Raw genomic sequence first — 22899 nt, 5'->3', positions numbered from 1 at the left:
GCTAACATTCAATTATAGTGTATCTATAAGATACAGACAGATTCGACATCTGCTTCCCACTACTAAAAACTGCACTATTGCGAATACAGTAAGATATTAGATTAATTAAGCTAAATAGTCAATCAGAGCGAGCCACACACTGAGGAAGTTATGGGAGAAATCCGCCGAACCGGGGTGAAAGACATCTCCCGCTTGCAGTGTACTTAGAAAAACAATAACAAGAATTAAGAATTCCATACATTCTCATCCATAATTTGATACGTTCGCAGCCGGAAATAGCCTACACCAACCATACAAAACTAACAACCCCTTAGAGGGGACTCGTTTTTGGTCGAACTGTGTAACTTCCGGTTTTTAGGTACCAACAAACGACTTACAAATTGAAAAACTGTAGCTATCATTTGAGATATCCATAGCTGGTGATAACTTTTCTTTTTCTTTCCAGGCTATCAAATTGAGTTGATTCTCATCCCATCCACTCCAAAATGGCTTCCGCCGCACTCTAGCCGTTCCGATTAGACTAACAAATAATATATATATATAAAGGATGAACAAGTCCTCAAGTGCAGCGTCGTCGCTTTAGTCTGAGTATGGTATTGGGGGGTATGATTGAATCACCCATCCATAAATTTGGCGGACGCTCATCTAGGAATTGGATCTCATATTTCATGATGATCGTCGCAACGATTAGCTTTATCTCGTGACTTGCAAAGCAGCGGCCAGGGCATCTATGCTAGATACGATGTAAGGAAGATGTACATGTATAAATTGTAGAGGACGTACCCGACCATGCCCGAATGGCAAGAAGTTTTCACTTGTCTTGGTAGTAGCAGGCATTTCACGGCCTGTAGAAGGGTTAAAACGGAGTGGATCGAATACGGTTGCATCCTTATAGATTTCTTCGTCGCGATGCATATTGTGCATATCTATAGCAATTTTCGTGCCCTGAGGAAGGGGCACGCCATTTATCTCAATTCCATTTTTGGCTTTTACTTCTCTCAGCAAGCGGATAATAGGGCCTGATAAGCGCATACTCTCACGGAGGACATTGTCGGTGTATTTTAACTGATTCACAGCAGGTTGGGTCCATTTGTCGCCATGGTAATGATAAGTCTTCCTAACTTCCTCTTCCATATCCTTAAAAATATCAGGCCGCGATAGTGAGTCCAGTAACATATTCACAGTGGTGAAAGATGAGGTGTGGATGCCCGCGAAATTCATTGTCATCAGACGAGCATAGATTGTTTCTGGATTCATTTCACGTGGAATCTGGGAGTGAAGAGCTTCTTGGACAATCCACATGGCGAATACATTGGGTTTATTAGAAAATCCTTCACATTTGTCTGGGTCCATTCGTGCCTTTTCCAAATATTTATGAATTAGAGGCATTGCATATCTCTTACCGCGCCAGTAGTAGTACCAGCATGGGATTGACAAGATCGGTCCCACGAGATGCTTCGCCCAGCTTGGAAATACACGGATGATGGCTGACATTGCATGAATGCTGGTTACGTAGCGTCTAGTATTGTTCAGATACCCTTCATCTGCACAGAGAGGCTTCCCAACAGAGATTCTGTTGAATGTACGGGTCACTAGCATGAGTACTGTCTCCCAAACATCCACGCTGCGACAACTCTCCGTATCAGATCCCCAATATTTTTGTATGCCATCTTCTATCTCTTCAACCAGGTCATCGGTGAGGTTGGGTAGTTCTCGAGTGAGGATTCTATGAATGAGTTTCACGTGTGTTGGAAAATCAAGGATATGTCCGCATGGCATGGTATAAAGGGACTCGACAGCATCGAAGCCAGTTGCCCTATGATCAAGGACGTCGGACTTTTCCTTGAAAAACCACTTGCGATGGGTTTTCGGCACCAGCACCAAAGGGACAGATATCGTCGAGATCTTCACGATCTCGTTTTTACTACTACACTATGAAAAGAATATCCAAGTGAGTTTTGGAAGGTGACTATTATTTCCATAGCATGACCTCACCTTGGAATAAGCATCAGCAAAAAGCTGCCGTCCGTAGATAAAAGCCCCTAGCTTGGATCGTGCGTCGGCAAAAAGACCGCTGCCTCTACCAAGCCAGAACACTGTAGTTGACTTCTCGAATCCTTTTCCACTCTTCCATTTGGCCCCTCTTCGCAAATAATGGAGATTCAACAGTGTAAGGACTGTAACAAAGCTCCAAATAGCGTATACGGCCATCTTGACCCGATCTTGAAAATTGTATTATCTAGATCCTCAGAAACAATATTCTTTACCCCTCGTCGGACAAAAGTCTTTCATGGAAGCTAATCACAGATGTACATTAAGGTGCCGCTGTACTACTTTCACGTATCCTGTGAAAAAAGCTCTTTGTTGCGATGATTGACGTAAGCCGTCGGATGATATGGCATTTATTGATATCTTCTACATAAAACTAACTGTATTTCATAAGCCCTTTCCAATAACTGCCTATTACTAAATTGGCTTAAATCTATGTTTCTTCGATTAAAGTAAAGTATTTACGTGAAGACAGCCGATTTTACTGGATCCAGCATTCTCGTTCTCCTATCAGCCGGGAAAAGCATGAAGAAAACCACATACATTACGAAATCTCTAACCACGGCCCCTCTTTGGGGCGAATGGTATAATTTCCGGTTCTCAAAAGGCCATTCACACTTCTGATATGCCTAGTAAGAAAATGGCCCCATATCCTATGTCTAATTGACTGAAGCACTCATTATACATTTATCAAGACACCTAACTTAACCTCTTGCGTCTCGAGTGAAGAGATAGGAGACATCTTGTGCGTAGATCATACTGTATTGATACAGCCTAACTCTCGGAACTCCAAGACAGTTACAAATTCCTGTACAATAATATTCGAGTACATCGTTCATTGGAATAATTGTAATATATTCAAAGATTGTATGAGTTAGACTGTAATCATGGCTAGCTTATTCCACATTGCTGAAATTGAGCTGGAAGATTTAGTGTGCCATATGTGGCTTGGATCTGAATAAACATGCACTAATTGGAAGTAGTTCATTTCACAATGACTTATTCAAGGGCGGCATCACTGAGGGTTTTGGCACGTTCTTAAAGGAAGAACTAGTCTTGAAAATGAAGAAATCGGCTGGAGGAGTAGCGGTACATGCAGTACGATGATCACCAATCAATACAGGTCGTACATCCACTGAGAAGGAATCCGATATTGGACACATTTTGGACGTCTGACGAACAAGAGGAATCAAGAATTTATTTGCTTGCGTTTGAAGTACGGACTCAGACCTCAAATTCGAGTCCTCTCGTTAGTCTTATATAGGTCGCTTAACTGGTTAGTGTGGAGTTTGTACAGTCATAAATTAGTTAACTACTAACTATCTACTACTGAAAACCATCCCTGTTTGTCAGACGTAAAAACGCACCACATAGGTTTACTAACCTATTATCAGTGATGATATCAGACAATAGATTGATATAGAGTAACGCATTATCGGGGAAGGCGTACATGATTTGCACAATTGAGTAATATGCCAGTTGATAATCCCCATGCATAAAGAATTTGGTTCTACAAATAAGCATTTGTATCAGAAAACCCTGTAACCCGTAGAAGATAAACAGCACTAATTATACTTATCCATCAGCACCTTCAAGCCAGCCTTTGAAATTGCAGGACTCAATAGTGGCACAGAGGACATCATGCTTATCATCTGGGTCTCTTAGATAGGAGAGCTCAATATCACAGTAGCCTACCGTGTCTAGTAGGTCGCTGGCCGAAATTTACTTAGGCAGATCGCTCTGAGAAGTCGCGCTCCGCTGACGTTTGCCTATGGATGAGTTATCAGGTAGGGAAATTTTTGTGGAAGGAGTACCCTTGTTGAGTCCTAGTGATAGAGGGCCAAAGCCGGATTGTGGAGGTGCTGATATCAATAGTGCTACAAATGGGGACAGTCAACTAGTTCAATAAATGATTAAGAATGGCGTTAATCTTGAGGCGATCAGTAGTCATGACCAGACACCGATTCGTATGGTAATGGGTGTTGTTGGAATTATGATGTTATCAGTTCATCAATGTGGTCACATTAGATAATTGCAAAAATTACAGTTACACTCAAAATGTCGTTTGATGTTGTCGGAAATAGAGCTAGGTGCAGGGTACAAATAGTACAAATGTGACATTTATATTGGTTTGAAGGCCATCAACTCATCTTATGCGTGCTCCACATGCAATGCTCTGAAACGCGAAATTACATGGTTCTTCAGGCCGATCCTGAATAGTTGCTTTACAAGGGGAAAAAAAAGAAGTGACTAGCAAGATTGTATGTATTTAGTCCTCTCTTTCTCCTTGTAAAGCAACTATTCAGGATCGGCCTTAAGTTAACCCAGCAATCTGACAATTAAGTATCCGATCTGCCTTACCGACCCTATATCCACCATGACCATCAACTCGACCGAATTAAAGCTCAATTCCTCCGGGAATTGGGACGACTGGAAAATAATTGCTTCTCAACCAAGCTAAAGAGAAGGGTTTGTTCCAAATTCCTCAAAATATCAACAGCTCTCAAAACCAGTCAAACCAAAGATCGATGACTTCATTGCGAGCGTTGCGACGGAGCACACACAACGCCTACTCAAGTCGATGGTCACCGAGAGCGTATCGGTGCAGCTGCCGGAACGAGAAGAAACACTGTCCAGCCAGGAAGCGTCCCAACCCCCGAACCGAAGCTTGAGATGCCTCTCAACAAGGCCATAAACCGGTTACTATTGACAATGAGACACGAAATACCTATACTCTCTTCCTCAATGACTACAAACTCGAAGCCCATGAATGGGAGAGACAGAAGGCAGACACACCAAAATTTGCCTTTCAGCAGAAAGCTGAGAAATGGTTAGATAAGGACTCACCTCGAGCCCAGAGGGTCCGACAATTGAGACTTCGTAAAGCGATAGCGTCCTCTCGCGAGCGCTCCCGATCCCAGGATAAAGCATAAGAAGCTGATCAGTTGCCTCAAATCCAGTCCTCCGAAGCAGAGGAAGCTAGAGTTCCAAAATGACTGTCTAAAAAGGCAGCCGTTTTGTGCAGGCAACATTTTATAACGGCATACACAAAGCTCTCGCCGCGCTGTCAAGTATTCTTCAACCTTGGACTCCGGATTGTCGTTACACGTGTCCAACGAATATGAATGCTTCGTGAATTTCCGACAATCAACACCTGGAGATTTCCTATGGGCAGGCATCCACCAAATCTCAATTCTTGGATGTGGAGAAGTGAATATCGAGGTCCATGGACCATATAGAAAGTTGCATATATTCCAAATTTATGATGTAGCATACTGCGAAGACTTTGTTGCCAATCTTGTCTCGCTACGCCAAGTCATAAAGCAGGGAATTTGGTGGAATTCGAGACCTCTTTCCACCCGTCTCCGAGACAGAGACAATAAGATGCTTGCTAATCTAAAAGATAAAGTTGATCATTTCGTGCTTGAGTATATCGCCAATAACCACCCACTAGTCAAAACTGGCTTCATGATTCGACGACATCGATTCAACTCTCGGACCAGTCGGAAGGCTAGGAAGGTTGATGTCGAGAGATGGCATAAGCATCTAGGTCATCCTGATCCTCAAGCCCTTCAACATTCTCACAACAGCTATAAAAGGAGTGATATTGACTGGTCAGGTAAAAGGTATAACGACGGTCGAATGCGACGCTCGTGGCAAATCAAAGGCCAAACGTCAACCACGTCGCGAAGCGAGGCAGATTTTAGAACATCCAGCAGTGCACCTCGCTCTTGAATTTCACGATTTTAAGGAAAGCTCCATGAACGGTGAGAAAGCTCTTTTGTTGATAACTAATTGATATAGTGGTTTTATATGGGACCTTTACCTTAGCAGTCACACTAGTGACGAGATCCTGGGAGTCCTCAAGTGGTTCTTTAAATACCTACAACGGCATTATAAGGTCTCCCCGCTCAAGATTGAACTCGACAATGAGATTTTATGCACCGCCCCGACGTCATGAAATGGCTCCACAAGCTATTCACTATGGTCGAACCTTCGCCGGCATATACTTGGGCTCAAAATGGCGCCGCCGAACGCCCATGGGGTGCTATAAAATATAAGGAACGAGCAATATCTTAAGGATTACTACCATACGAAGGAACAGGTACTACAAGAGTCGGCATCAGTATCAACGCAGAATTGGCTCAATCATGTACGCGGCTGTAAGCACCCAGCCTGACGTGGCTTTCGCCATCTTACGGCTTGCACGTTTCTTGTCAAACAGAGGTCCCAAACACCATGAAGCTGCCAAGAAAGTTTTATGTTACCTCAAACGCCACCGTATGTACGCTTTGAGACTTGGAGAAGGTGAAAGATCCTTCAGTGTCAAAAGACGCCTCCTTTGCAGATAATACACTCGACCGTAAGAGCTCGCAAGCGTACATCATGACGCTTTACGGAGCAACGATAGGATGGCAAGCAAACAAGCAGGATATGGTCACAACATTAACTACGGAAGGCGAATGTGTGCTTCGATTGCTTCTTGAGTTGGGAATACAATTTAAGACACCTGCTCTTCACGTTTTCTGTAATAACAAACAGATGTTAGAGCTGCTGGAGAAAGATGCTCCACTACTATGTACGATGTTCCGATATGTTGATATTCATAACCACTGGGTTCGACAAGAAGTTTAAAAAGAGGATATTGAAATTCATTACATGCCAACAAAAGACTCACCAGAGCTCTCAGCAAATAAGAAATTAAACTTTCCTTCACTGGGTTGGTGTTAAAAATATCTCCAATCGTCTCGCTCCTCACCAAAAAGCTATGGAAACTGCAGGTATCGAGGCAATTCTTTTCTCAAACGACTCTTGAAACCTAATTCACCTTTATCTATCGATTTTATCTGAGGGAGTGTTTTAGAATATCCCAAAATCTACCGTGAAGAAAAAAAGGGCATTTGGGCAACCTAAAAACAAGTCGTATCCTCTCTTTTCAGCTAATCAGAGGCATCCGAACACTGCCTCACTCATCATGAAGCGTTACATATGATATATCATATTGTAGGTCATTGAGAATGTACCGGGGAATTGAACTCATTCCTCGTGTCGAAGGACATATAAGAAAGCCATTGTTGTGGTATGGAAGACGGAAGCCCGAAGAGACAACTGAATACATACGATCTTGCTAGTCACTTCTCCTTTTCATCCTTGTGAAGCAACTATTCAGGATTTTCTAGTCATATTACATTTGATAAGCAATACAGCATTGTCCCTTGACTTGATTTGATGCTTTATCAGCGTCAGGACCCATTGAGTAAATATGAAAAGGAAAGGGCTCAGGCTGAAAAAAAGCTCGGTACGGGAAATTTGGGAAATCGGAAGGATGGCTTTTGCTCCAATACAAGATCAAAAGCTAGGCGTTCGTATCTGGTGGGACGATAACCTCCATTACTTGGCCGAGGAGTACAAATTCAAGCTTTGTGGCCACGACAAGTCCTGTTCTTGGAAAACAGAAGAATGTGTTTCCAAACATAATGCATTTTGTGATTCTCAAACTCATTCGCTATGTTCTCACATTTCCTCACAGCTCCTCCTTTACCACCTTAACAACCTCTTTGGATTATCAGAGATAATAAAGAATGATAATTATAACTGGAAATTAGATATATCCCACACCGGTGGCAAAACTGTTTTGTCTTTCAGCGATTGCAATGGCAAGCCAAGTGCTCGGTTTGAAGGCCTTAATGAAACCTCCGAGGATGCTGTAGGCCTTATAAATTGCATAACTAGCCCAAGATTCCCACTGATGGAATTGCTGGCTTGCGTGGTAGATATGGGATGTCCATACAATATGTTATCTTACTACTGTACATCTTCTCCCGTACTGGGCTCTCATACCAGACCAGAATCAGACGAGCCTCTCCTATTCCATCCCATCTGTAACCACTAGTGAAAACTTTAGTTCTTATAGTCCCTTTCTGATATCTACATTCTCACATGTAATTTACTGTTTCTTGTAGACGAAAACCACATTGTACAGCTCTTTGAGCACCAAACATTCGCTGAAAATCGGTTCGGACTATGCTATTCGATATGGGCCTGCATCACGATCAAAAATGTTGGACTATTCTGTCGTGGTGCATTGATGTCCGGGAAGACGATGTTCTGAATTTCAATCAGCACTGTGGATGTATGAAGTCGTGATCTTACCTGTCGTGAAGGGGACTGAGATTGAGAAAGCACATCTACCCAACACAGGCTGACTGCACTGGAAAACAGAAATGTTACCTAAATGAGTTGCTTTTTTGAGCATTTCAATTGCAGGCTTCTTTACACAAGAAGTAGTATCATATGCTCCTCTACCCATTCTTTAGGATGGGACAACCTGGGACAAGGCTATGCTCTAAGGAACCAGGAGAGGGGAAGGGATAAATCCACCACCATTTTACTAAACTTATAGCCCTGGGTATGTTATCTAGGATTTGTAATATATGTATTTGATATTGACTGCCGTAATTATTACAGTAATTACACACACCAACCATAACTATGAGACGCGTCCACACTCCTCGATGTCTACACCACGTTTAAAACTAATATCGTACGTTCGTAGCAATGTAGGCTGGGTTGAGAGATTGGAAACATAAGGTATATAGTTAATATATATATATATACCCGAGTGATACGTTGACGCAGAAGCTGTCACCTATCATAGGTAGTTGACAGGCGGCAGGGATTTACATACAATATGCCTAACTAAGAGGGAGTGATTCGAATTGAGCTTCGCTATCCTCAAAGGCTGTACATGTAATATGACAAATTCTTGCCCTATATCTATCGTATCTGCCTAGATATGCCTTTTTATGTTTAAACTGTGTCATATCATCGTGATATATAAACATCCGTAATATGGTGGTGACAACAGGGTATGATTGGGAAAATAACTGTGTAGTCCCAGGCCTACACTACATATTTGGCATCGATGATGGATGAGAAACTTACATATCCTCTTCGGCTTCGACATTTACCTGCGCACCAGCCTGATAGTCTGCCTCGTATTGACAAAAATGTATTAGCCGATATCTTGGATGGCAAACTGGATGATTTTTCTAAATTAATGATCATTGATTGTCGATTTGATTATGAATACAAAGGCGGACACATCATCAACGCGATCAATTACGAAGTTTCGGACGGTCCGCTCTTTGCGAACCTCGAGCTACTCTTTGCGAACCTCGAACCAGGCACAACTCTTATTTTCTACTGCGAACACTCTATCCTTCGGGCACCGAATGTCGCATCCGCTATCCGCGGTATAGACCGTGACTCTAACATCGAATGTTATCCCAGCCTCACTTTTCCTGAAATATATATTTTGGATGGAGGGTACAAAGCATTCTTCGAGCAACACCCATCTCTCTGCTGTCCCCAGAACTATGTGGAAATGACATCCGGGCAACGCGGCTCTGACTGCGAACGTAGCCTTGCGAAATTCAAAAATCTATCAAAGTTTGCTTCTGGACGACGGAAAGACAGGCCTGCCCAGCTCGTGGACGAACCTCCTATTACAAGGACGTTACCGTAGCAGCAACGACGGTGGTGCCCTGAATCCTCCTTTAAAGCATCTGAAACTGGCCGTACGCTTGGTTGTTATATGCTTTCATAGCAGCTACTGATCAGCTGTGGCCCTTGATGGGCTACTACTTCTTACGTTCCAGGTCTTACGTCTATTGTCGAACCCCTCCATCTTACCTCTGAACTATATCATACATGCTGTGCTTCTGTGTACTTCTTTCTCTTCATACTAAAGGTACTCTATGTGCAATTTCAGCTTTCCTTCGGGTTGGTGCGAGACTGGATCCTCTTCTACTCACCTCACGTTGATACGTATGTCTCCAGCTTTGCCAAAGGAAGAATGTACATATTTTGTTAAGATGATTTATTATAACGTTTTCGATGCTCCAAGGGTATCTAAGGTTTAAAATTCGGTACATCGGTACTTAGGTACAGTTATCTTTTTTTACGACACGAGTCGATTGCGTTCGAGCGGCCCTTGTGGGCGGCTCAGCCGTTAAACAAATGAACTATATAGTTGGGGCAATACCTTAATCCTGCCTGACTAAGTTATTAAGAAGGCTCTATTCAGGCATGCATGTGCCAGCGAAGCACGTGGCATCCAGTCTATTGGATTTTGCACCTCAGCCCATTAACACAGTGTACGTATAATAGGAGGTTAATCCGATAGTTGGGCAGGAGGAGTTATGAATATGGCGGAAACGATCGGTGTCTTTAAGTCTTCATTAACAAATAGAAACTGAAGCTTGAGAAAAGAAAACAATCATTTTTATAGGGAGTCTCATTCTTATGCCTGCGTGGACTCCAAGATCGAAATTCCAATATGGCGGCAGGTATGACAGGTCAGATAGAGCCGGCGTGAGATAGAAAAAATTGCTGAACTGCTGACAGGAAATCAGACTTGTCTACTCTGTTGATGTAACTTGTCATAGTGACCCTGCTGTGCTGTTTTAGTATTTTGAACGAGTAAGTCAACTCGCCTGTGTAAGAAAACGACATTGGCTTGGTATGTCGTCTGTAGTATTTATACGGTTTGTATCACAATCGTGACAAAGCCTAAGCAAAGTATGTATTGGCCATGATGAACACGGTAATATTTTGACATTCTGCCCTGCTTCTTCCATATCTATTTGCTGCGACTGACTATTTAATTGACTAGGTAATTGAGTAAAACCAGTTCGTCAGCCAGCCAAAAAGTAGCGACACATAAGAAAGAGCAAACCAACAGTGAAAGGTTGAAAAAATAAATCTAAAGCCCCTTTTGCCGATCAAGCCTCTTATTAACGGCTCCCAACACGACCTTCAAAATCCCGTCACTCGAAAGCGTCCTACCCGTCTGCCCCTTCCATGGCACCGTATCCACAATATCTCTAACATGATCACTCTTGACAGCCTTCCCTAACTCATCATCCAACTGTTGCAGATGTTTCATAGCAGCTTCATCCGTGCCAATCTGGAAGAATTGGATTCCGATTTGCCAGGGGATCGCTTGACATCTGTCTAGACTTCGTGCTGCATCCAATATGACGCTCTCGGCGTCATCGCTAAATACGCCGTCTGTGATGACAATGATATTGATAGGATGAACAGCCAAAGCTTGGTCTTGGAGCTGACCGTATTCGTCGATATTGGTATCCATCTTCTCTATACGACGAAGATAAGGGAATAAAATCTGACGTAGACGTTGACCGACGGGTGTCATACCCATGGGCCGAACATTTCGGAAGATTTCCTGTACGGCGGCCGGTGAGCTGACGTGTGTATATCCACTACTTCTGTCAAAGTTACTGCAGTGATTCAGGAAATAGATATCGATACCGTCAGGGTCGTATTGGGTACAGATAGGCGTGATGGCGGCGATAGCTTCTTCGGCTTCCTTCCAGGATCGACCGGCCATACTGCCACTGTCATCGACGAGAAAAATGGTATCGAATTTGGATAGGAATGAGTATGCAGAGTCATCAGTTTTGGTATCTGCATGAGTCTGCGATGCTGCTGGTGTGTATGGAGGAGGAGAATCACGTTGGGTGTTTCTGGAATCTGATTTTGTCGGATGGGAAGGAGGGCTTCTTTGTCTTGATGAGCCAAAGAGTTTCCATAACATGTTGTAAATATTAGGTAAGAAGTAAACAGCTTCTTTCTTGTCTGCAGAGATGGGTAAAGAGTAATAAATAGCTGACGGTTGGCTCCCCCCGTGTTCCATTTCTGGATAACTCGTTTTCTCCAAACTAGGCGTACCCAGCTACCTTCATACTGTACTATCTTTAGAAGTCTGCCTTGAAGAATAGAAGGGGTAATATTGGACGATGGCTTCACAGTTTATAATGTATGCCACGTGTGTAATTCATTCTATGTGAACCTCATACAGTAAGAATTTACCTAGCGCTATCGATCATGTTTGACTGTAAATTGCCACAGCTTATATTTCAGGCAGACTTCAGCTAGCAAGGCAATAAACAAAGCCTCAATACCCAATACCGTGCTGAGCAAATTCCGAATTCTGCGTTCTACTAGGTAGTATATGGCACAGAGCGTCCAATAAAACCAAACCCCAATCGTACTCAAGATTCTGTTTCTGGGCCAACAACATGCTTGTAGAAAAGCCGCTTACTAGTAATCTTTACAGTCAGCTTGACACGTTGTGGTTTGCTCCCGTGTTAATCTGCACCTTTTTCTCAGAGTAGCTGATCTACCTAAATTGAAAGACGAGCAGGTCTGCTTGTATACTGTAGACATCATGATCTATTACTTAATAGGAAATGAGGAGGCCTGATAGAGTTCACCTACTTGAAGACTTGTTGCTTCCTGGGTTTTTGCTCATGGCTTATGGTCCAGTGGCAAATACAAGGTGTGATTACCAATGTGAAGTTCTGTAACAAAGTACATGTGATATTAACCCGAGGCTTTTTCACATACCAACAGTCTAAATTAACCACAAGTCTTTGTGAGATTACCCTCAGCCTGATGATAAGGCGGCAGCGCTAACTGTTTAGGTAAACTAACTTGTCCAAAGGTGGTTTTCCTTAATGTCCGATAGCAGCAGATCGCATTATCTTGAAGGATTGGAATTGCGGGATTAGTCTTCACCCTTCACGTACTGCGGGGTTCTTCACAACTGCCTCATGAGAGTCAGCCGCTCACCTCCGCAGGCTGCTCGTCATCTCTCACGCGGTCGAGACTTGATTTTCCCACCCACCTCCCTGTGTACATAGATTCATATTGCTATTACAATACAAAGACACTTGCCTCCCTACGAGGGAGCGCGGACGGGGCCCTCTCTCTGACGCTGCGGTCTAACGTGTTTACGTGTAAGACCTTAACGACAGGTGACCCGTTGCGGCCAAACTATACACATCTCTATCTTGACTGCGTGATGGTGGTTAATTGGCCGGAGGTATTTCATTGCCAGCTGCGACTGATAGTATGTTAAAACAGAAACCTTTAGCCTCCTCTAAAGTCAACTCAATTAATTTTGTTTTTTCCACATCCCTTCTAGCACCTAATACATTCCCACATGCCATGCCCGCTATCGAACCCCAAATGTCGGCAGCTATAAAACCCAATACAGCACCGCCGATCGAACCTAGAACAGCCCATGACCTGCCATCAAATCCTCTTTCTAATACGGGTCTTCCTTGAGTCAAGTCTTCTTGATCTGGTTCCTCAAGGTCTACAGGTCCACAATTCCTATGGGCGAGGTTAGAAAACCTTCGGAAGTCGGGAGGAACACAGGGCTTTGTGTACTACGTACCGCTCATCTTTTGTCGCATCTGAGAATTATTAGTAATGGTGTTGGCAGATATATTCTGAAATAAGGGACGATGTAAGATACATACCCGCCATTCAAGATTGAGATGAATTGTTCTTAGTAGTGAAGCATCATCGTAGGTAGTATATACCGGTACTTAACAGGTGGTCATTCTAAATTTGACAGTATGTAAACCTCTTCTTAGATTAGTATGTAGCCACTAGTTAGTTAACATACCCCTTGGTCGCGTTACGTAAGCTTCTTATATTGTCATCTGAGGGCGGCCCAGCCATATATCTTAATCCTAGACATTCCATATACCAATTATGACTTTTGATGTCCTCGTTGACTTCAACATGAACTGAGCGCACCTCAGGAGGGAGCAGTTATGACCGGAACAACCGGCAGGTTTATGGTCTCACTATTCCAAGAAATACGCCCATACGTCTCAATTTGGGTTCCAGCTACACCATATGAAGATTTACGTGTTCGCGGATGGCTTCATCTTTCTCAGACTATACCTTTGATTATTGGAACTATTCGGAAAAGGAAGATCTGGTGTAGTGTATGTGTCTATAAAGATAGTAGGTGCTCCAGGAGAGCGGAAGATAGGTTAAGTATATTGATATTCCATACCTGTGATCCCTCTCGAACGTAACTATGCATACCCTATATAACATTGTTACAAACAATATTATGGAAAGCTTGTTGAACAGCGATTGAGGCTTGAATTCAATCACGTTGATAAACTTGACTTTCTTACTGCATTCGCAGAAGCTCATACGATGGCATACAAAGCTCAAACTGTTCGGAATAGCTTTACAACAACTGTAACGTGAATGTCTCTTATATAGGATCCATGCTGCGGAAGCGGAAGATATAGATTTCAGTACATTGACATTCCACACATGCACCTTACCTTGTATACTTCGCCCCTCAAGTGACCCCTCTCGAACATATCTATACGCATCTGGGGCCATCTCTGACGCGGCGTATAGCATTGCCAGAGCCAGGACAGCCCTTAGAAATGCCTGGGATGCCATTCCAACTGGATTTCTACAAGATCTACTGTAATCTATGCCTGAAAGGTGCCCTGAACTTATTGAGGAAGATGGTGGTCATACTAAATTTTGGTATCAATGTGCGCGGAATTATCAAAAATTACTATGTATGCAATGAATAGTAAATAGCCTATCGGAGCGTTTAATGAAATTACTACTACTAATAGTACGATTTTGCCAATCTAATTTTGCAAATTACTGCAAACAATTGTAGATACTTCCGTTTTTCCACAGCAAGGCGTGAGACATTTCTTGAATCCAACATCCAGGCTAAAATTAGAACAGGTACAAGTATAGATTCTAGAGTTTGGACGAACCTGGATGACAATTATTTATAGCAAGCTACAGTAAAATATAAACAGACTGAAAATTTTGTGAGATCATGCGTATCAAGCTCCGTACAAAAACCCCTGAGAACTATATCAAGTATTTGGAGGATCTAATCAGGCATCTGGAGGAAGAGCTGGATTGTAGCGACCACAGCATGAGGCTTCTCCAGGCACAGTAAGTCCATTATACATATTTGAAATCCATATTTACTGTACGAGTACTGAAATTACAACAGAATAAACAGTATGGTCAACAGAAAATAATCAGTCATTGGTTCCTTGCTAAATATGTGGCATGTTCATGTCCATTAGCTCGAAAACTCTGGAAACTGGTAGCAGGTGCCTACCTAGGTGGTTATTATAATTTATCTCAACACAGCTGAGGCCATTGGTCACAGATGAGAAAATGAGAGAGAGCAGGGGTAAATAGCTTGCATGGGCATTCACAATCCAAAATATCTATTTGGTGGTTATATCATACATGTATTTAGATCCTTACAAGCTGTCTTCAAAGCTCTTTCGCTCGGAGACGGTGTAACCCAGGTGGACAAAGTGATGTCTCTTGTCAACCACTCACGCGTACATAAGAAGGAGGCTCCTTCTAACTAGGATTACTTTCTTTTCTCAAGCTTCAGTTTCTGTATCTTACCAACAATATTTTTGTCAATGAAGATTGAAAGACACTCAACCCTCCTACCATATTGATAGTTCCTCCTGTCTAACCAACGGACTAACCTCCTATTACAGATGGAGGGGGCGATTCACGCTTAAGTAATTCCTTATCAGTATATAAATGAGTACGTACAATGTAACTGAAGACACATTATGTTACATGGGCATTGTCCCGCCTTTATGAACACACACTAAGGTCATTGTACTGTAAAGAAAAGAAAGAGAAATAGATAAGATAAGAGATCCAAGTCTCCCCTGTGAGGCCGTTTCTCGGAGCACTCTCTGAGCTAGTTCAGGGCTTGAAGATATATCATCAATAATTCCGGAATATTTCCTAAGTGGATGGCATGCAAAGCTATCCACTTGACCCACTGCCTCCATTCAAGCGGAGATAGAATGAGAGATTCATAATTACATACAGATAGGAACCTCCTCTCAATCTGATTGACGTAGTTTAGCTTAAGCCCAGACCGACGTGCCCACCATCCGTTGCTGACCCAAATATCATCTGACACTTTAGAATACCGTGTTAGCTCCAGCACAAACAACATCAATTTGGTTGATACCTTTATTTGCGAGTATCAGAGTCACCATTAACAGACTCCAGAATTCACAACTGCGATCATCATCACTGAGATATAAATCGCTTGTGTTGTGTGTCCTTTTCGCAAAAGCCTCAATATAAAATATAGAAAGTAAGACGATTCCAATGGTATGGGCCCAGTCATCGGCGCCGCTGTCATATATATCGTGAATATAGTGGAGCATACCTGATAGAAACTTATACCTTTCCTCGCTTATTCTAGGGGAGACTGAACACATTTTGTTGTGTACGTGTAATATTTCCCCACTAAGCTGTTACAATTTAATCGTATGTCTATGTAAAATCAGGTTGGGATACATACATTCACCATCAGTTCAGCAAGATAACTCTCCATTACGTCTACTTTGGAGCAAAAGATGAGGTCTACATGATATAAGTACATAGTCAAAGTAAACATAGCCCATCGAGATCTAAATTTTATTATTTAGAGGCCTTTGTAGGCTGTGTTGACATAATAATGCGTTAACGATCCCCTTTTTCTTTCATTTACCCAGTTAAATTCAATGAGTGCTTTGTCATCGACCCCAAATTAGTACGGTTAGTAATTTAGTAGTAGTAGTAGTACAGTCGATTTCGAAAACAGTTTCCCCCTCTGGACACACACTGGCTGTTTCTCGGCTCGTAGCCGAAACAGCGCTAACCCTATAATGGCTAAGCTGTAATTAATGGCAGTCTATGAGTAGACTATGAGTAGACGATAGTTTACCATCTAACCTAATTCAGGTTTAACGCTGTTTCGGGTACGGGCCGAGAAACAACCAGTGAGTGTCCAGAGGGGAAACTGTTTTCGAAATCGACTGTAGTAAGTTCATTACGCCCGGAAGCATCAAGCCTGAATAGCTCCAATACGCTATTTGTCCTGCATTGCATACTATACATGTACACTGTGCTCATGGCCTCATGTCGAGAGGAAAAGCTGTATCAGCTGCAAAATCCCTCTAGCCTACACATTATATCCTGAACGTTCCCTTCTTGTCACTATTATCATATTCTCCAAGAGCAATACAGTAACCCATTCCTCTTAGACGCCGCATTCCCCACGCGTCCATTCTCGGTGTAGTTTCGTAAACCTCTTCCCTTAGTAGTGATTTACCAAGAGTACTTCTCAAGTTAGTGCTCGAAGTAGCTGACTGCTTCGCTGGTGATAACTCCAGAGATAGCAGACGAAGGACTGACGAATCGATTGGTGGCAGGTAGGTAGGACGATTAGGAGGCTCGTTGACGTATCCTTTCAAAGCTCTCCTGCCCTGCCGTTCCATCGATAAGAGATTTTCCACTGGGTTTTGACTTGGAAAGTTTCTCAGCTAGACTATGAAATTAAGCTTGCTGACGTCCCTCACCACGAGAAGGTGACTTTTCGCGAGGCATGAATGGGAATATGAACCGAACCAGTCACACTAGAACTAACATTAACTACTGGAACTGTTCCCACTTTCACGTACAGTAGACCTTGCTGCAGCTGTTGTGTACTTAGCCTTCAGTGGTCCTTCTCGAATATAATTATACATATCCCGTATAATGTTAATTACATACGAATGAGTCACGGACCTGGATCCACCTTAGTTCTAACAGCGGCGCGTCGTGATACGTTAGGACAATTGAACCTCGCACAGGTTCCGACCAATGATATAGTGGAGCGTAACGAGTTGTAAGTAATGAAGTAAGGACGATGACTGGGACGGTAACAAAACTAAGATAGAAGAGATCCCCCGTACTGTGACGATGCCAATCTGCTTGGTTTGAGTACGCTACTTTAGCTAACTATCTCGTACAAGAGGTGCCTGTCGACAGGTAATATTAAGCATACCCGTCGTTTCACCTCCCCCCACCCTATTCGGACTGGATAGGGTGGGGGAAGGTGAAGTGTGTGTGTGTGTGTGTGTGTGTATATTTAACGGCCGTGGTTCGTGACTCGCACGCTTCCCACCGATCCCTACTGGGACATAGGCCGCCGAGGGGTAAGCCTCGGGTTTCGGGTCCTATCAGATTTATGTACAAATAAGAGACTCTTTGGCGCATTTCCATAGCTGCCGTGGTCTTACAGGGAGGTCCACTTTGAGTGGGTTTTAGGTATTTGCCAGCTGCAATGGTCCGCCTACACTCCATGACCTATTACTCCACCACTATTATACCTGAACAGTAAGTTTTGCAGAGAGGGAAAGAAAGAAGAGAAGAGAAAGAAAGAAGGAGAAGAGGAAGAAAGAAGGAGAAGAGAAATATAAAGGAAGAGTAGGGCTGTCTTAGCTAGGTGCTAAGGAGAGGTTGGCGAGGGCAGATATCCTCATAGAAGTGGGTCTCTGCTAGCCATGAGGCTAGCTTTTGTGCTCCTTTAGCAGTGCCTAAGAGAAAAGAGATAACCTCAGAAGGGGGCCCAGGAGGCCGAGGGGCTCGTCTCTTAGCTATATGACAGAAGAAGAAGTGCAGAGGTGCTTTTCGTGCTCCGCATCGGCAGAGAAGATAAGCATCATCATGATTGAAGCGTTCATGGTAGTCTGCAAAGTCTCCATGACCAGTACGGGCCGCAATAACATGGCCGAGGTCAAGTCGGTTGAGTTGAAGCTCCCCAGGGCGCTTAGGGGAAGTGGTTATTTCTAGATCTTGATAGCTCTGTGGTGCCACCTTCTCCCATTGTGACTGAGCAGCGGATAGGGATTGAGTCTTGGCGTATCTCTTTAGCGAGGCGTATGAGGATTTGTGAGGATCAGGAGGGATTGAGGCAGCTCCCTCTTTGGCAGCGAGATCAGCCGCTTCGTTCTCAGGGATTTTGGCGTGTCCAGGGACCCATCGGATTTGGATAGATCCGCTTTTGGTGTGAGGAAGCCTTTTGCGAAGTGGCCAGGCGGCTGCAAGGGTGCGGAAGGATTCAAAGATTTCTTGGGAAGATCCTGTAGAGGGAGATAAAAGGCGTATGGCAACTTCCAGGTTGTCAAGGCAGATCCATAGGTTGGTAGCAAATTGAGCTGTTGGGTACGCTATTGCTGCTTGAGCGCCAGCTAGAGCTGCTTCTGCTTCTGCGTCGAAGACCTCTTTCCCGTGTCCGTATGAGAGTGAGGAGCGGAGGAACTGATGGTGTGCTTGAAGTCCAATATAGCCACCCCCTGCACGTCCGTCTGCTAGCCTAGATCCATCTGAAAAGATTACAATATCTGAGCTAGGGATGGTACGTTGAAAAGCCATGAAATTAGCCGCTGCCTGTTCCTTAGTGCGTCCCATGGGAGCTCCTATTCGAGCTTGAGCATTCCCACGAGGCTCGCGAGGGTACCAGGGAGCGTATTGGAGAGGGTTTATCTGTTCAGAGTTTGGGAGGGCCAGTGTACGGCGGGCAAATCGGCTGATTTGTCGGCCATTACTAGCGATCTGTTCTGCGCGTCTTCGAAGTGGGTGATAAGGGTCGAGACGCCGTAGGCGGACAGTTGCAAGGAGGGCTATTCGATCTAGTTCGATTTCTGGTGGAGAGAATCCAGACTCTCGATAAAGGACTGGCTTTGGGGTTGTGCGGAAGACTGGAAGGACTGCTCTTGCGCCTGTTAGTATTACTTTAGTTAGTTTCTCAAGATGTTCTCCAACTCGGTTTGAAATCTGGGAAGGTCCAGGGCGAGTACGTCCTGGCCACCAGGTTTCTGCGCCATAGTATGCTTTATGGAGTACACAGGCTGATACAGCCTGCTGTAGTAAATCAGGTTTGACTCCTCGAACAGTATTCCCTAGAGAGCGAAGAGCGGGGGAAGGTGAAGCGACGGGTTGGATAACGATATATCTTTCCTATCTTCACGTGATTTCTGTTCTCTGATTGCACAGTACATGTTACTGTCCATGACGGGTACTGACCTTTCCTTTGTAATTTGAAACCTTTCCTTTTTCGTGATAGTACCTTTTAGTGTCATGCAGTCTGGCTTCGTAACAATGGCTATGTAGTTTTATTAGCATACTGAGTATCTAGATGTAGTTAGCATGTGGGGTTAATTAGGGGTTAAAAAAACCTATGTACACTTGGAAAGGAGACTAGAAATTTAAGCCTGAAATTTGTGTAGACCGCTTTTTCCGAGAAAGCGAGAAAGCGAGCTGGTGGTGAGTTTGATTACGTTAGTTATTTATCCCGCGACCTCCAAGTTCTAATTCCTAAGATCCGATGAAACCATTTATTAATCTATACATGACCACATACTTTCTCTAGTAAATCTATGATTCATACTACTATCTAATTACTCCATACTAGGCTCGGAGAACACGTCAATCTTGAGCGCGTTGGCTGTGAGGCACTTGGTGAATTGGATGCAATTCGGAATTCGGTGTGGCTCAAGCTAGGCGTTGTAAATTGATCGTTTCCCAATCTTAACTCTTGTGACAGAAATAAATCTCCCATGCCCATAGCACGTACGCATCCCGTAATTAGCGGGCATTAGTTAAAATCTTAGCTATTAATAGATTTGTTAGTATATTTTAAAGCTTTAGGAATGTTCTGCTGGTATCGATCTGGTGTAAAGATGTCAAATTCGTGCTCTCTAGGCGGTATATCATTACAGGCGAATTGCCCGACTTTAACCGATTGGCGTCTGAGGGATCTCGGGAATAACTGCTCGGCTCAGCTTTTTTACGCCGACTTGAATCGTACATATTCCCTGGGTACCTTTTTCTATCCTGAGACTGAGTCCTGTGAGAAATTTGGTCAGATAATCTTTCTAGATGATGTGCCAACAGGACCAGGAGATTTAGATGTTGTCTGTAACGGTCAGCAGCAGGCACGGGATCAGTGCTATACAGTCACTGTCAATAATTCTCCGTGCATGGGCACATCCTCTGGCACATCCTCTAACTCCAACTATATTGAACCTGTTTGTCTCGACAGGTCTCCGACCATTCAACCAACCGCCTCATCCCCTGGACCACCCATTTCTTTTACTGCCACACCCACCATTACAAACACGGAGATTTTTCCAACTTCAACTATTGCCTCTAACACTTCTCCAACACCACCCACTGTACCCTCTGACACTTCCCCGACACCACCCATTGTGCCCTCTGATGTTTCTACAACCACGCTCACTCCCTTCTCCCCGCCTTCTTTCATATCTCCTACTGCCGCTGATAGTTCTCCACCACCCACTATCCCCTCCGATGTTTCTACAACCATACTCAACCCCCCCTCCACCGTAACCGTCACAGTTACTGCAATATCTCAGCCAACGACCTTTACAACGATCTTTGCACCTAGTTCAGAACCCACAACTACCTTGCCTTATTCATCGGCATGCAATTGTAGTTGCTAGAGTGCCGTCCTCAATTTTGGACCTCGAGCTAAGGAGGTGACTGACGAGTTGATTATGACCATTTTCTTAGTTTTTTTGCACAATCAGCGTGACAATAATTACTCTTTGCCTTCTTTACAGTCGCACCAGAAATCTCCTTCCCAATTGCATAGATAGATATTCATTTTCGAACCCTAATGCCAAGAGTACTAATCCATAAACAGACTGATTATGGGTTATCTTGGCATATGTACAGTTGACAATTGGTACTTTGAAAACAGGCTAGCTATATACAGGCAGACAACACTTGGCGTTAGGGTTTGAAAATGAATGTCTATGTAGGCAATTGGGAAGGAGATTTCTGGTGCGACTGTAATTAAAACACTAGAATAGCTAGTAGCGAGTTCTGCCACTCCAATTGGCACGCGGGAAGGCTCAGGGCGTGAATCCGATCGGTTAGGAAAATTCTCTCCATCTTCCTGAGTCTGCGGCAACTGCGTTTTGGTTATTATTTTGTCGATAATATGTATCTATCCGTTACAGTAGCATACTCTAATTGCAAAATATGTAACTGCGCAATCAGGACGCCGATCAGTCAATACTGTGACGGCTGCAAGAATCGCTGTCGTGTGAGCTCGGTCCTTTGTAGTGCCGCTCCGTGATCTCGTTGAGCCCTAAGCCCTAGCTGGCCGTACAACGGGATATCCCTTTGTTGTTACGACTTCCTATTTAGGCACCGACGAGACGATACGCGCTTACAAAGGGCTGTAGCGAGCTCACACACAGATTCTTCCTTTCTCCTTCTTTTCTGTATGCTTAGTTTCTTGAAGATGAGCTACCCTAGAGTTTAGGCCTGAGCAAATGTCACAAATACATTCACTAATGTTAGCCCAAAGATATAGTGATATAGTAATATATTGAATTAAGTGGTGCTACCGTGATACACCCGTATTGAGTAGATATATAACAACCAGCAGTCTTTGAGGCCTCACTATTCCAAAAAGTGCGCCCGTCACGTGTCAAGTTGAGTTCCAGCTACACAAGGATGGTTCAGTTCCCTCAGAACGCACCTACTAAGCCAAGAATGGAAATAAATACACAAGTCAAGTTTCCATATTAGGAGTTCGAATCCGACTTCCATGCCAAGCAGCGCGAATGATGTCTCAGGCCATTAATCCTTTATGCTCGATTTTTGGCAGATCTCGGCTTCCTCAAACAGTCGAGGAGCTGGCTCGACTGCAAATACTGATCCCCAACACTACGTAAAGGTTTCTGCCCGTTCATTGAGGTCGGCGAGGGAGATAACGTAACTCTAGTTTAGCTAATTATAGAGTGGTGGTGGTCTTTCGTCGTTTAAAAACATTTAACTACTGTGACATCTCAACTGAGATAACTACAGCACCATGCCAGCTGAAATAACATTACCCAAAAGGGCCAAAGTATGTGAACCCTCTGTGAATCGCCCAATAGCACAGCTTCCTTCTATACGAGATATCATGGAATGTGTCGGCGGAAGCGAGTGTATGGATGTCCGATTTACAAATATTTTTAGTCTGAGTAAGAAATAGTACCGATTCGGCAGTTCAACTTCACGGCTTTAGTTGAACTAACATTTTAGGGCCATGTATACAAAAAGCATCAGAGTTGCACTACCCTGGATATAGTCCCATTG

The 22899-nt window shown here is 43.6% G+C and overlaps 7 protein-coding genes across 7 annotated transcripts in view, besides 7 other annotated features; 4 read left to right on the top strand and 3 right to left on the bottom strand.

Annotated features, from left to right (window-relative positions):
• Nucleotides 1–659: 659 nt before the first annotated feature.
• On the bottom strand, nt 660–2211 carry TSTA_109720 (cytochrome P450, putative; the record flags this gene model as incomplete). Its single annotated transcript, XM_002488503.1, has 3 exons — nt 660–728; nt 784–1932; nt 1996–2211. 3 exons carry the CDS (start codon nt 2209–2211, stop codon nt 660–662), a joined length of 1434 nt encoding a protein of 477 aa, XP_002488548.1.
• Nucleotides 2212–5133: 2922 nt separating this feature from the next.
• Nucleotides 5134–5637: a mobile genetic element.
• Nucleotides 5638–6173: 536 nt separating this feature from the next.
• Nucleotides 6174–6344: a mobile genetic element.
• Nucleotides 6201–6765, top strand: TSTA_109710 (uncharacterized protein; the record flags this gene model as incomplete). Its single annotated transcript, XM_002488502.1, has 2 exons — nt 6201–6330; nt 6374–6765. The coding sequence occupies 2 exons, from the start codon at nt 6201–6203 to the stop codon at nt 6682–6684; spliced, it is 441 nt and encodes a 146-aa protein (XP_002488547.1). The 3' UTR covers nt 6685–6765.
• Nucleotides 6382–6723: a mobile genetic element.
• Nucleotides 6766–8977: 2212 nt separating the features above from the next.
• On the top strand, nt 8978–9668 carry TSTA_109700 (cdc25c, putative; the record flags this gene model as incomplete). The annotated part of the gene is made up of 2 exons (XM_002488501.1): nt 8978–9378; nt 9503–9668. The coding sequence occupies 2 exons, from the start codon at nt 8978–8980 to the stop codon at nt 9666–9668; spliced, it is 567 nt and encodes a 188-aa protein (XP_002488546.1).
• Nucleotides 9669–10816: 1148 nt separating this feature from the next.
• Nucleotides 10817–11963, bottom strand: TSTA_109690 (uncharacterized protein; the record flags this gene model as incomplete). Its single annotated transcript, XM_002488500.1, has 2 exons — nt 10817–11795; nt 11947–11963. 2 exons carry the CDS (start codon nt 11961–11963, stop codon nt 10817–10819), a joined length of 996 nt encoding a protein of 331 aa, XP_002488545.1.
• A 2366-nt stretch (nt 11964–14329) lies between these two features.
• Nucleotides 14330–14446: a mobile genetic element.
• Nucleotides 14447–17844: 3398 nt separating this feature from the next.
• Nucleotides 17845–17868: a microsatellite.
• A 265-nt stretch (nt 17869–18133) lies between these two features.
• Nucleotides 18134–18210: a sequence feature (CT-rich).
• Nucleotides 18211–18225: 15 nt separating this feature from the next.
• TSTA_109680 (uncharacterized protein) lies at nt 18226–19610 on the bottom strand (the record flags this gene model as incomplete). Its single annotated transcript, XM_002488499.1, has 2 exons — nt 18226–19560; nt 19584–19610. 2 exons carry the CDS (start codon nt 19608–19610, stop codon nt 18226–18228), a joined length of 1362 nt encoding a protein of 453 aa, XP_002488544.1.
• Nucleotides 18454–19701: a mobile genetic element.
• A 764-nt stretch (nt 19702–20465) lies between these two features.
• Nucleotides 20466–21404, top strand: TSTA_109670 (uncharacterized protein; the record flags this gene model as incomplete). The annotated part of the gene is made up of 2 exons (XM_002488498.1): nt 20466–21237; nt 21319–21404. 2 exons carry the CDS (start codon nt 20466–20468, stop codon nt 21402–21404), a joined length of 858 nt encoding a protein of 285 aa, XP_002488543.1.
• Nucleotides 21405–22630: 1226 nt separating this feature from the next.
• TSTA_109660 (uncharacterized protein) overlaps nt 22631–22899 on the top strand; it is a gene marked incomplete at both ends in the record, with an annotated part of 1296 nt that continues 1027 nt past the window's right edge. Inside the window, one exon of the mRNA XM_002488497.1 lies at nt 22631–22666. Within this exon, the coding sequence (XP_002488542.1) occupies nt 22631–22666 (36 nt within the window). The remainder of the gene's footprint in view (nt 22667–22899) is intronic.

The sequence above is a fragment of the Talaromyces stipitatus genome, genomic scaffold, assembly GCF_000003125.1.
Source record: "Talaromyces stipitatus ATCC 10500 scf_1105507295491 genomic scaffold, whole genome shotgun sequence".
NCBI lineage: Eukaryota > Fungi > Ascomycota > Eurotiomycetes > Eurotiales > Trichocomaceae > Talaromyces > Talaromyces stipitatus.
Note: the sequence above shows the minus strand (reverse complement) of the source record. Positions and strands in the feature narration are given on the sequence as shown.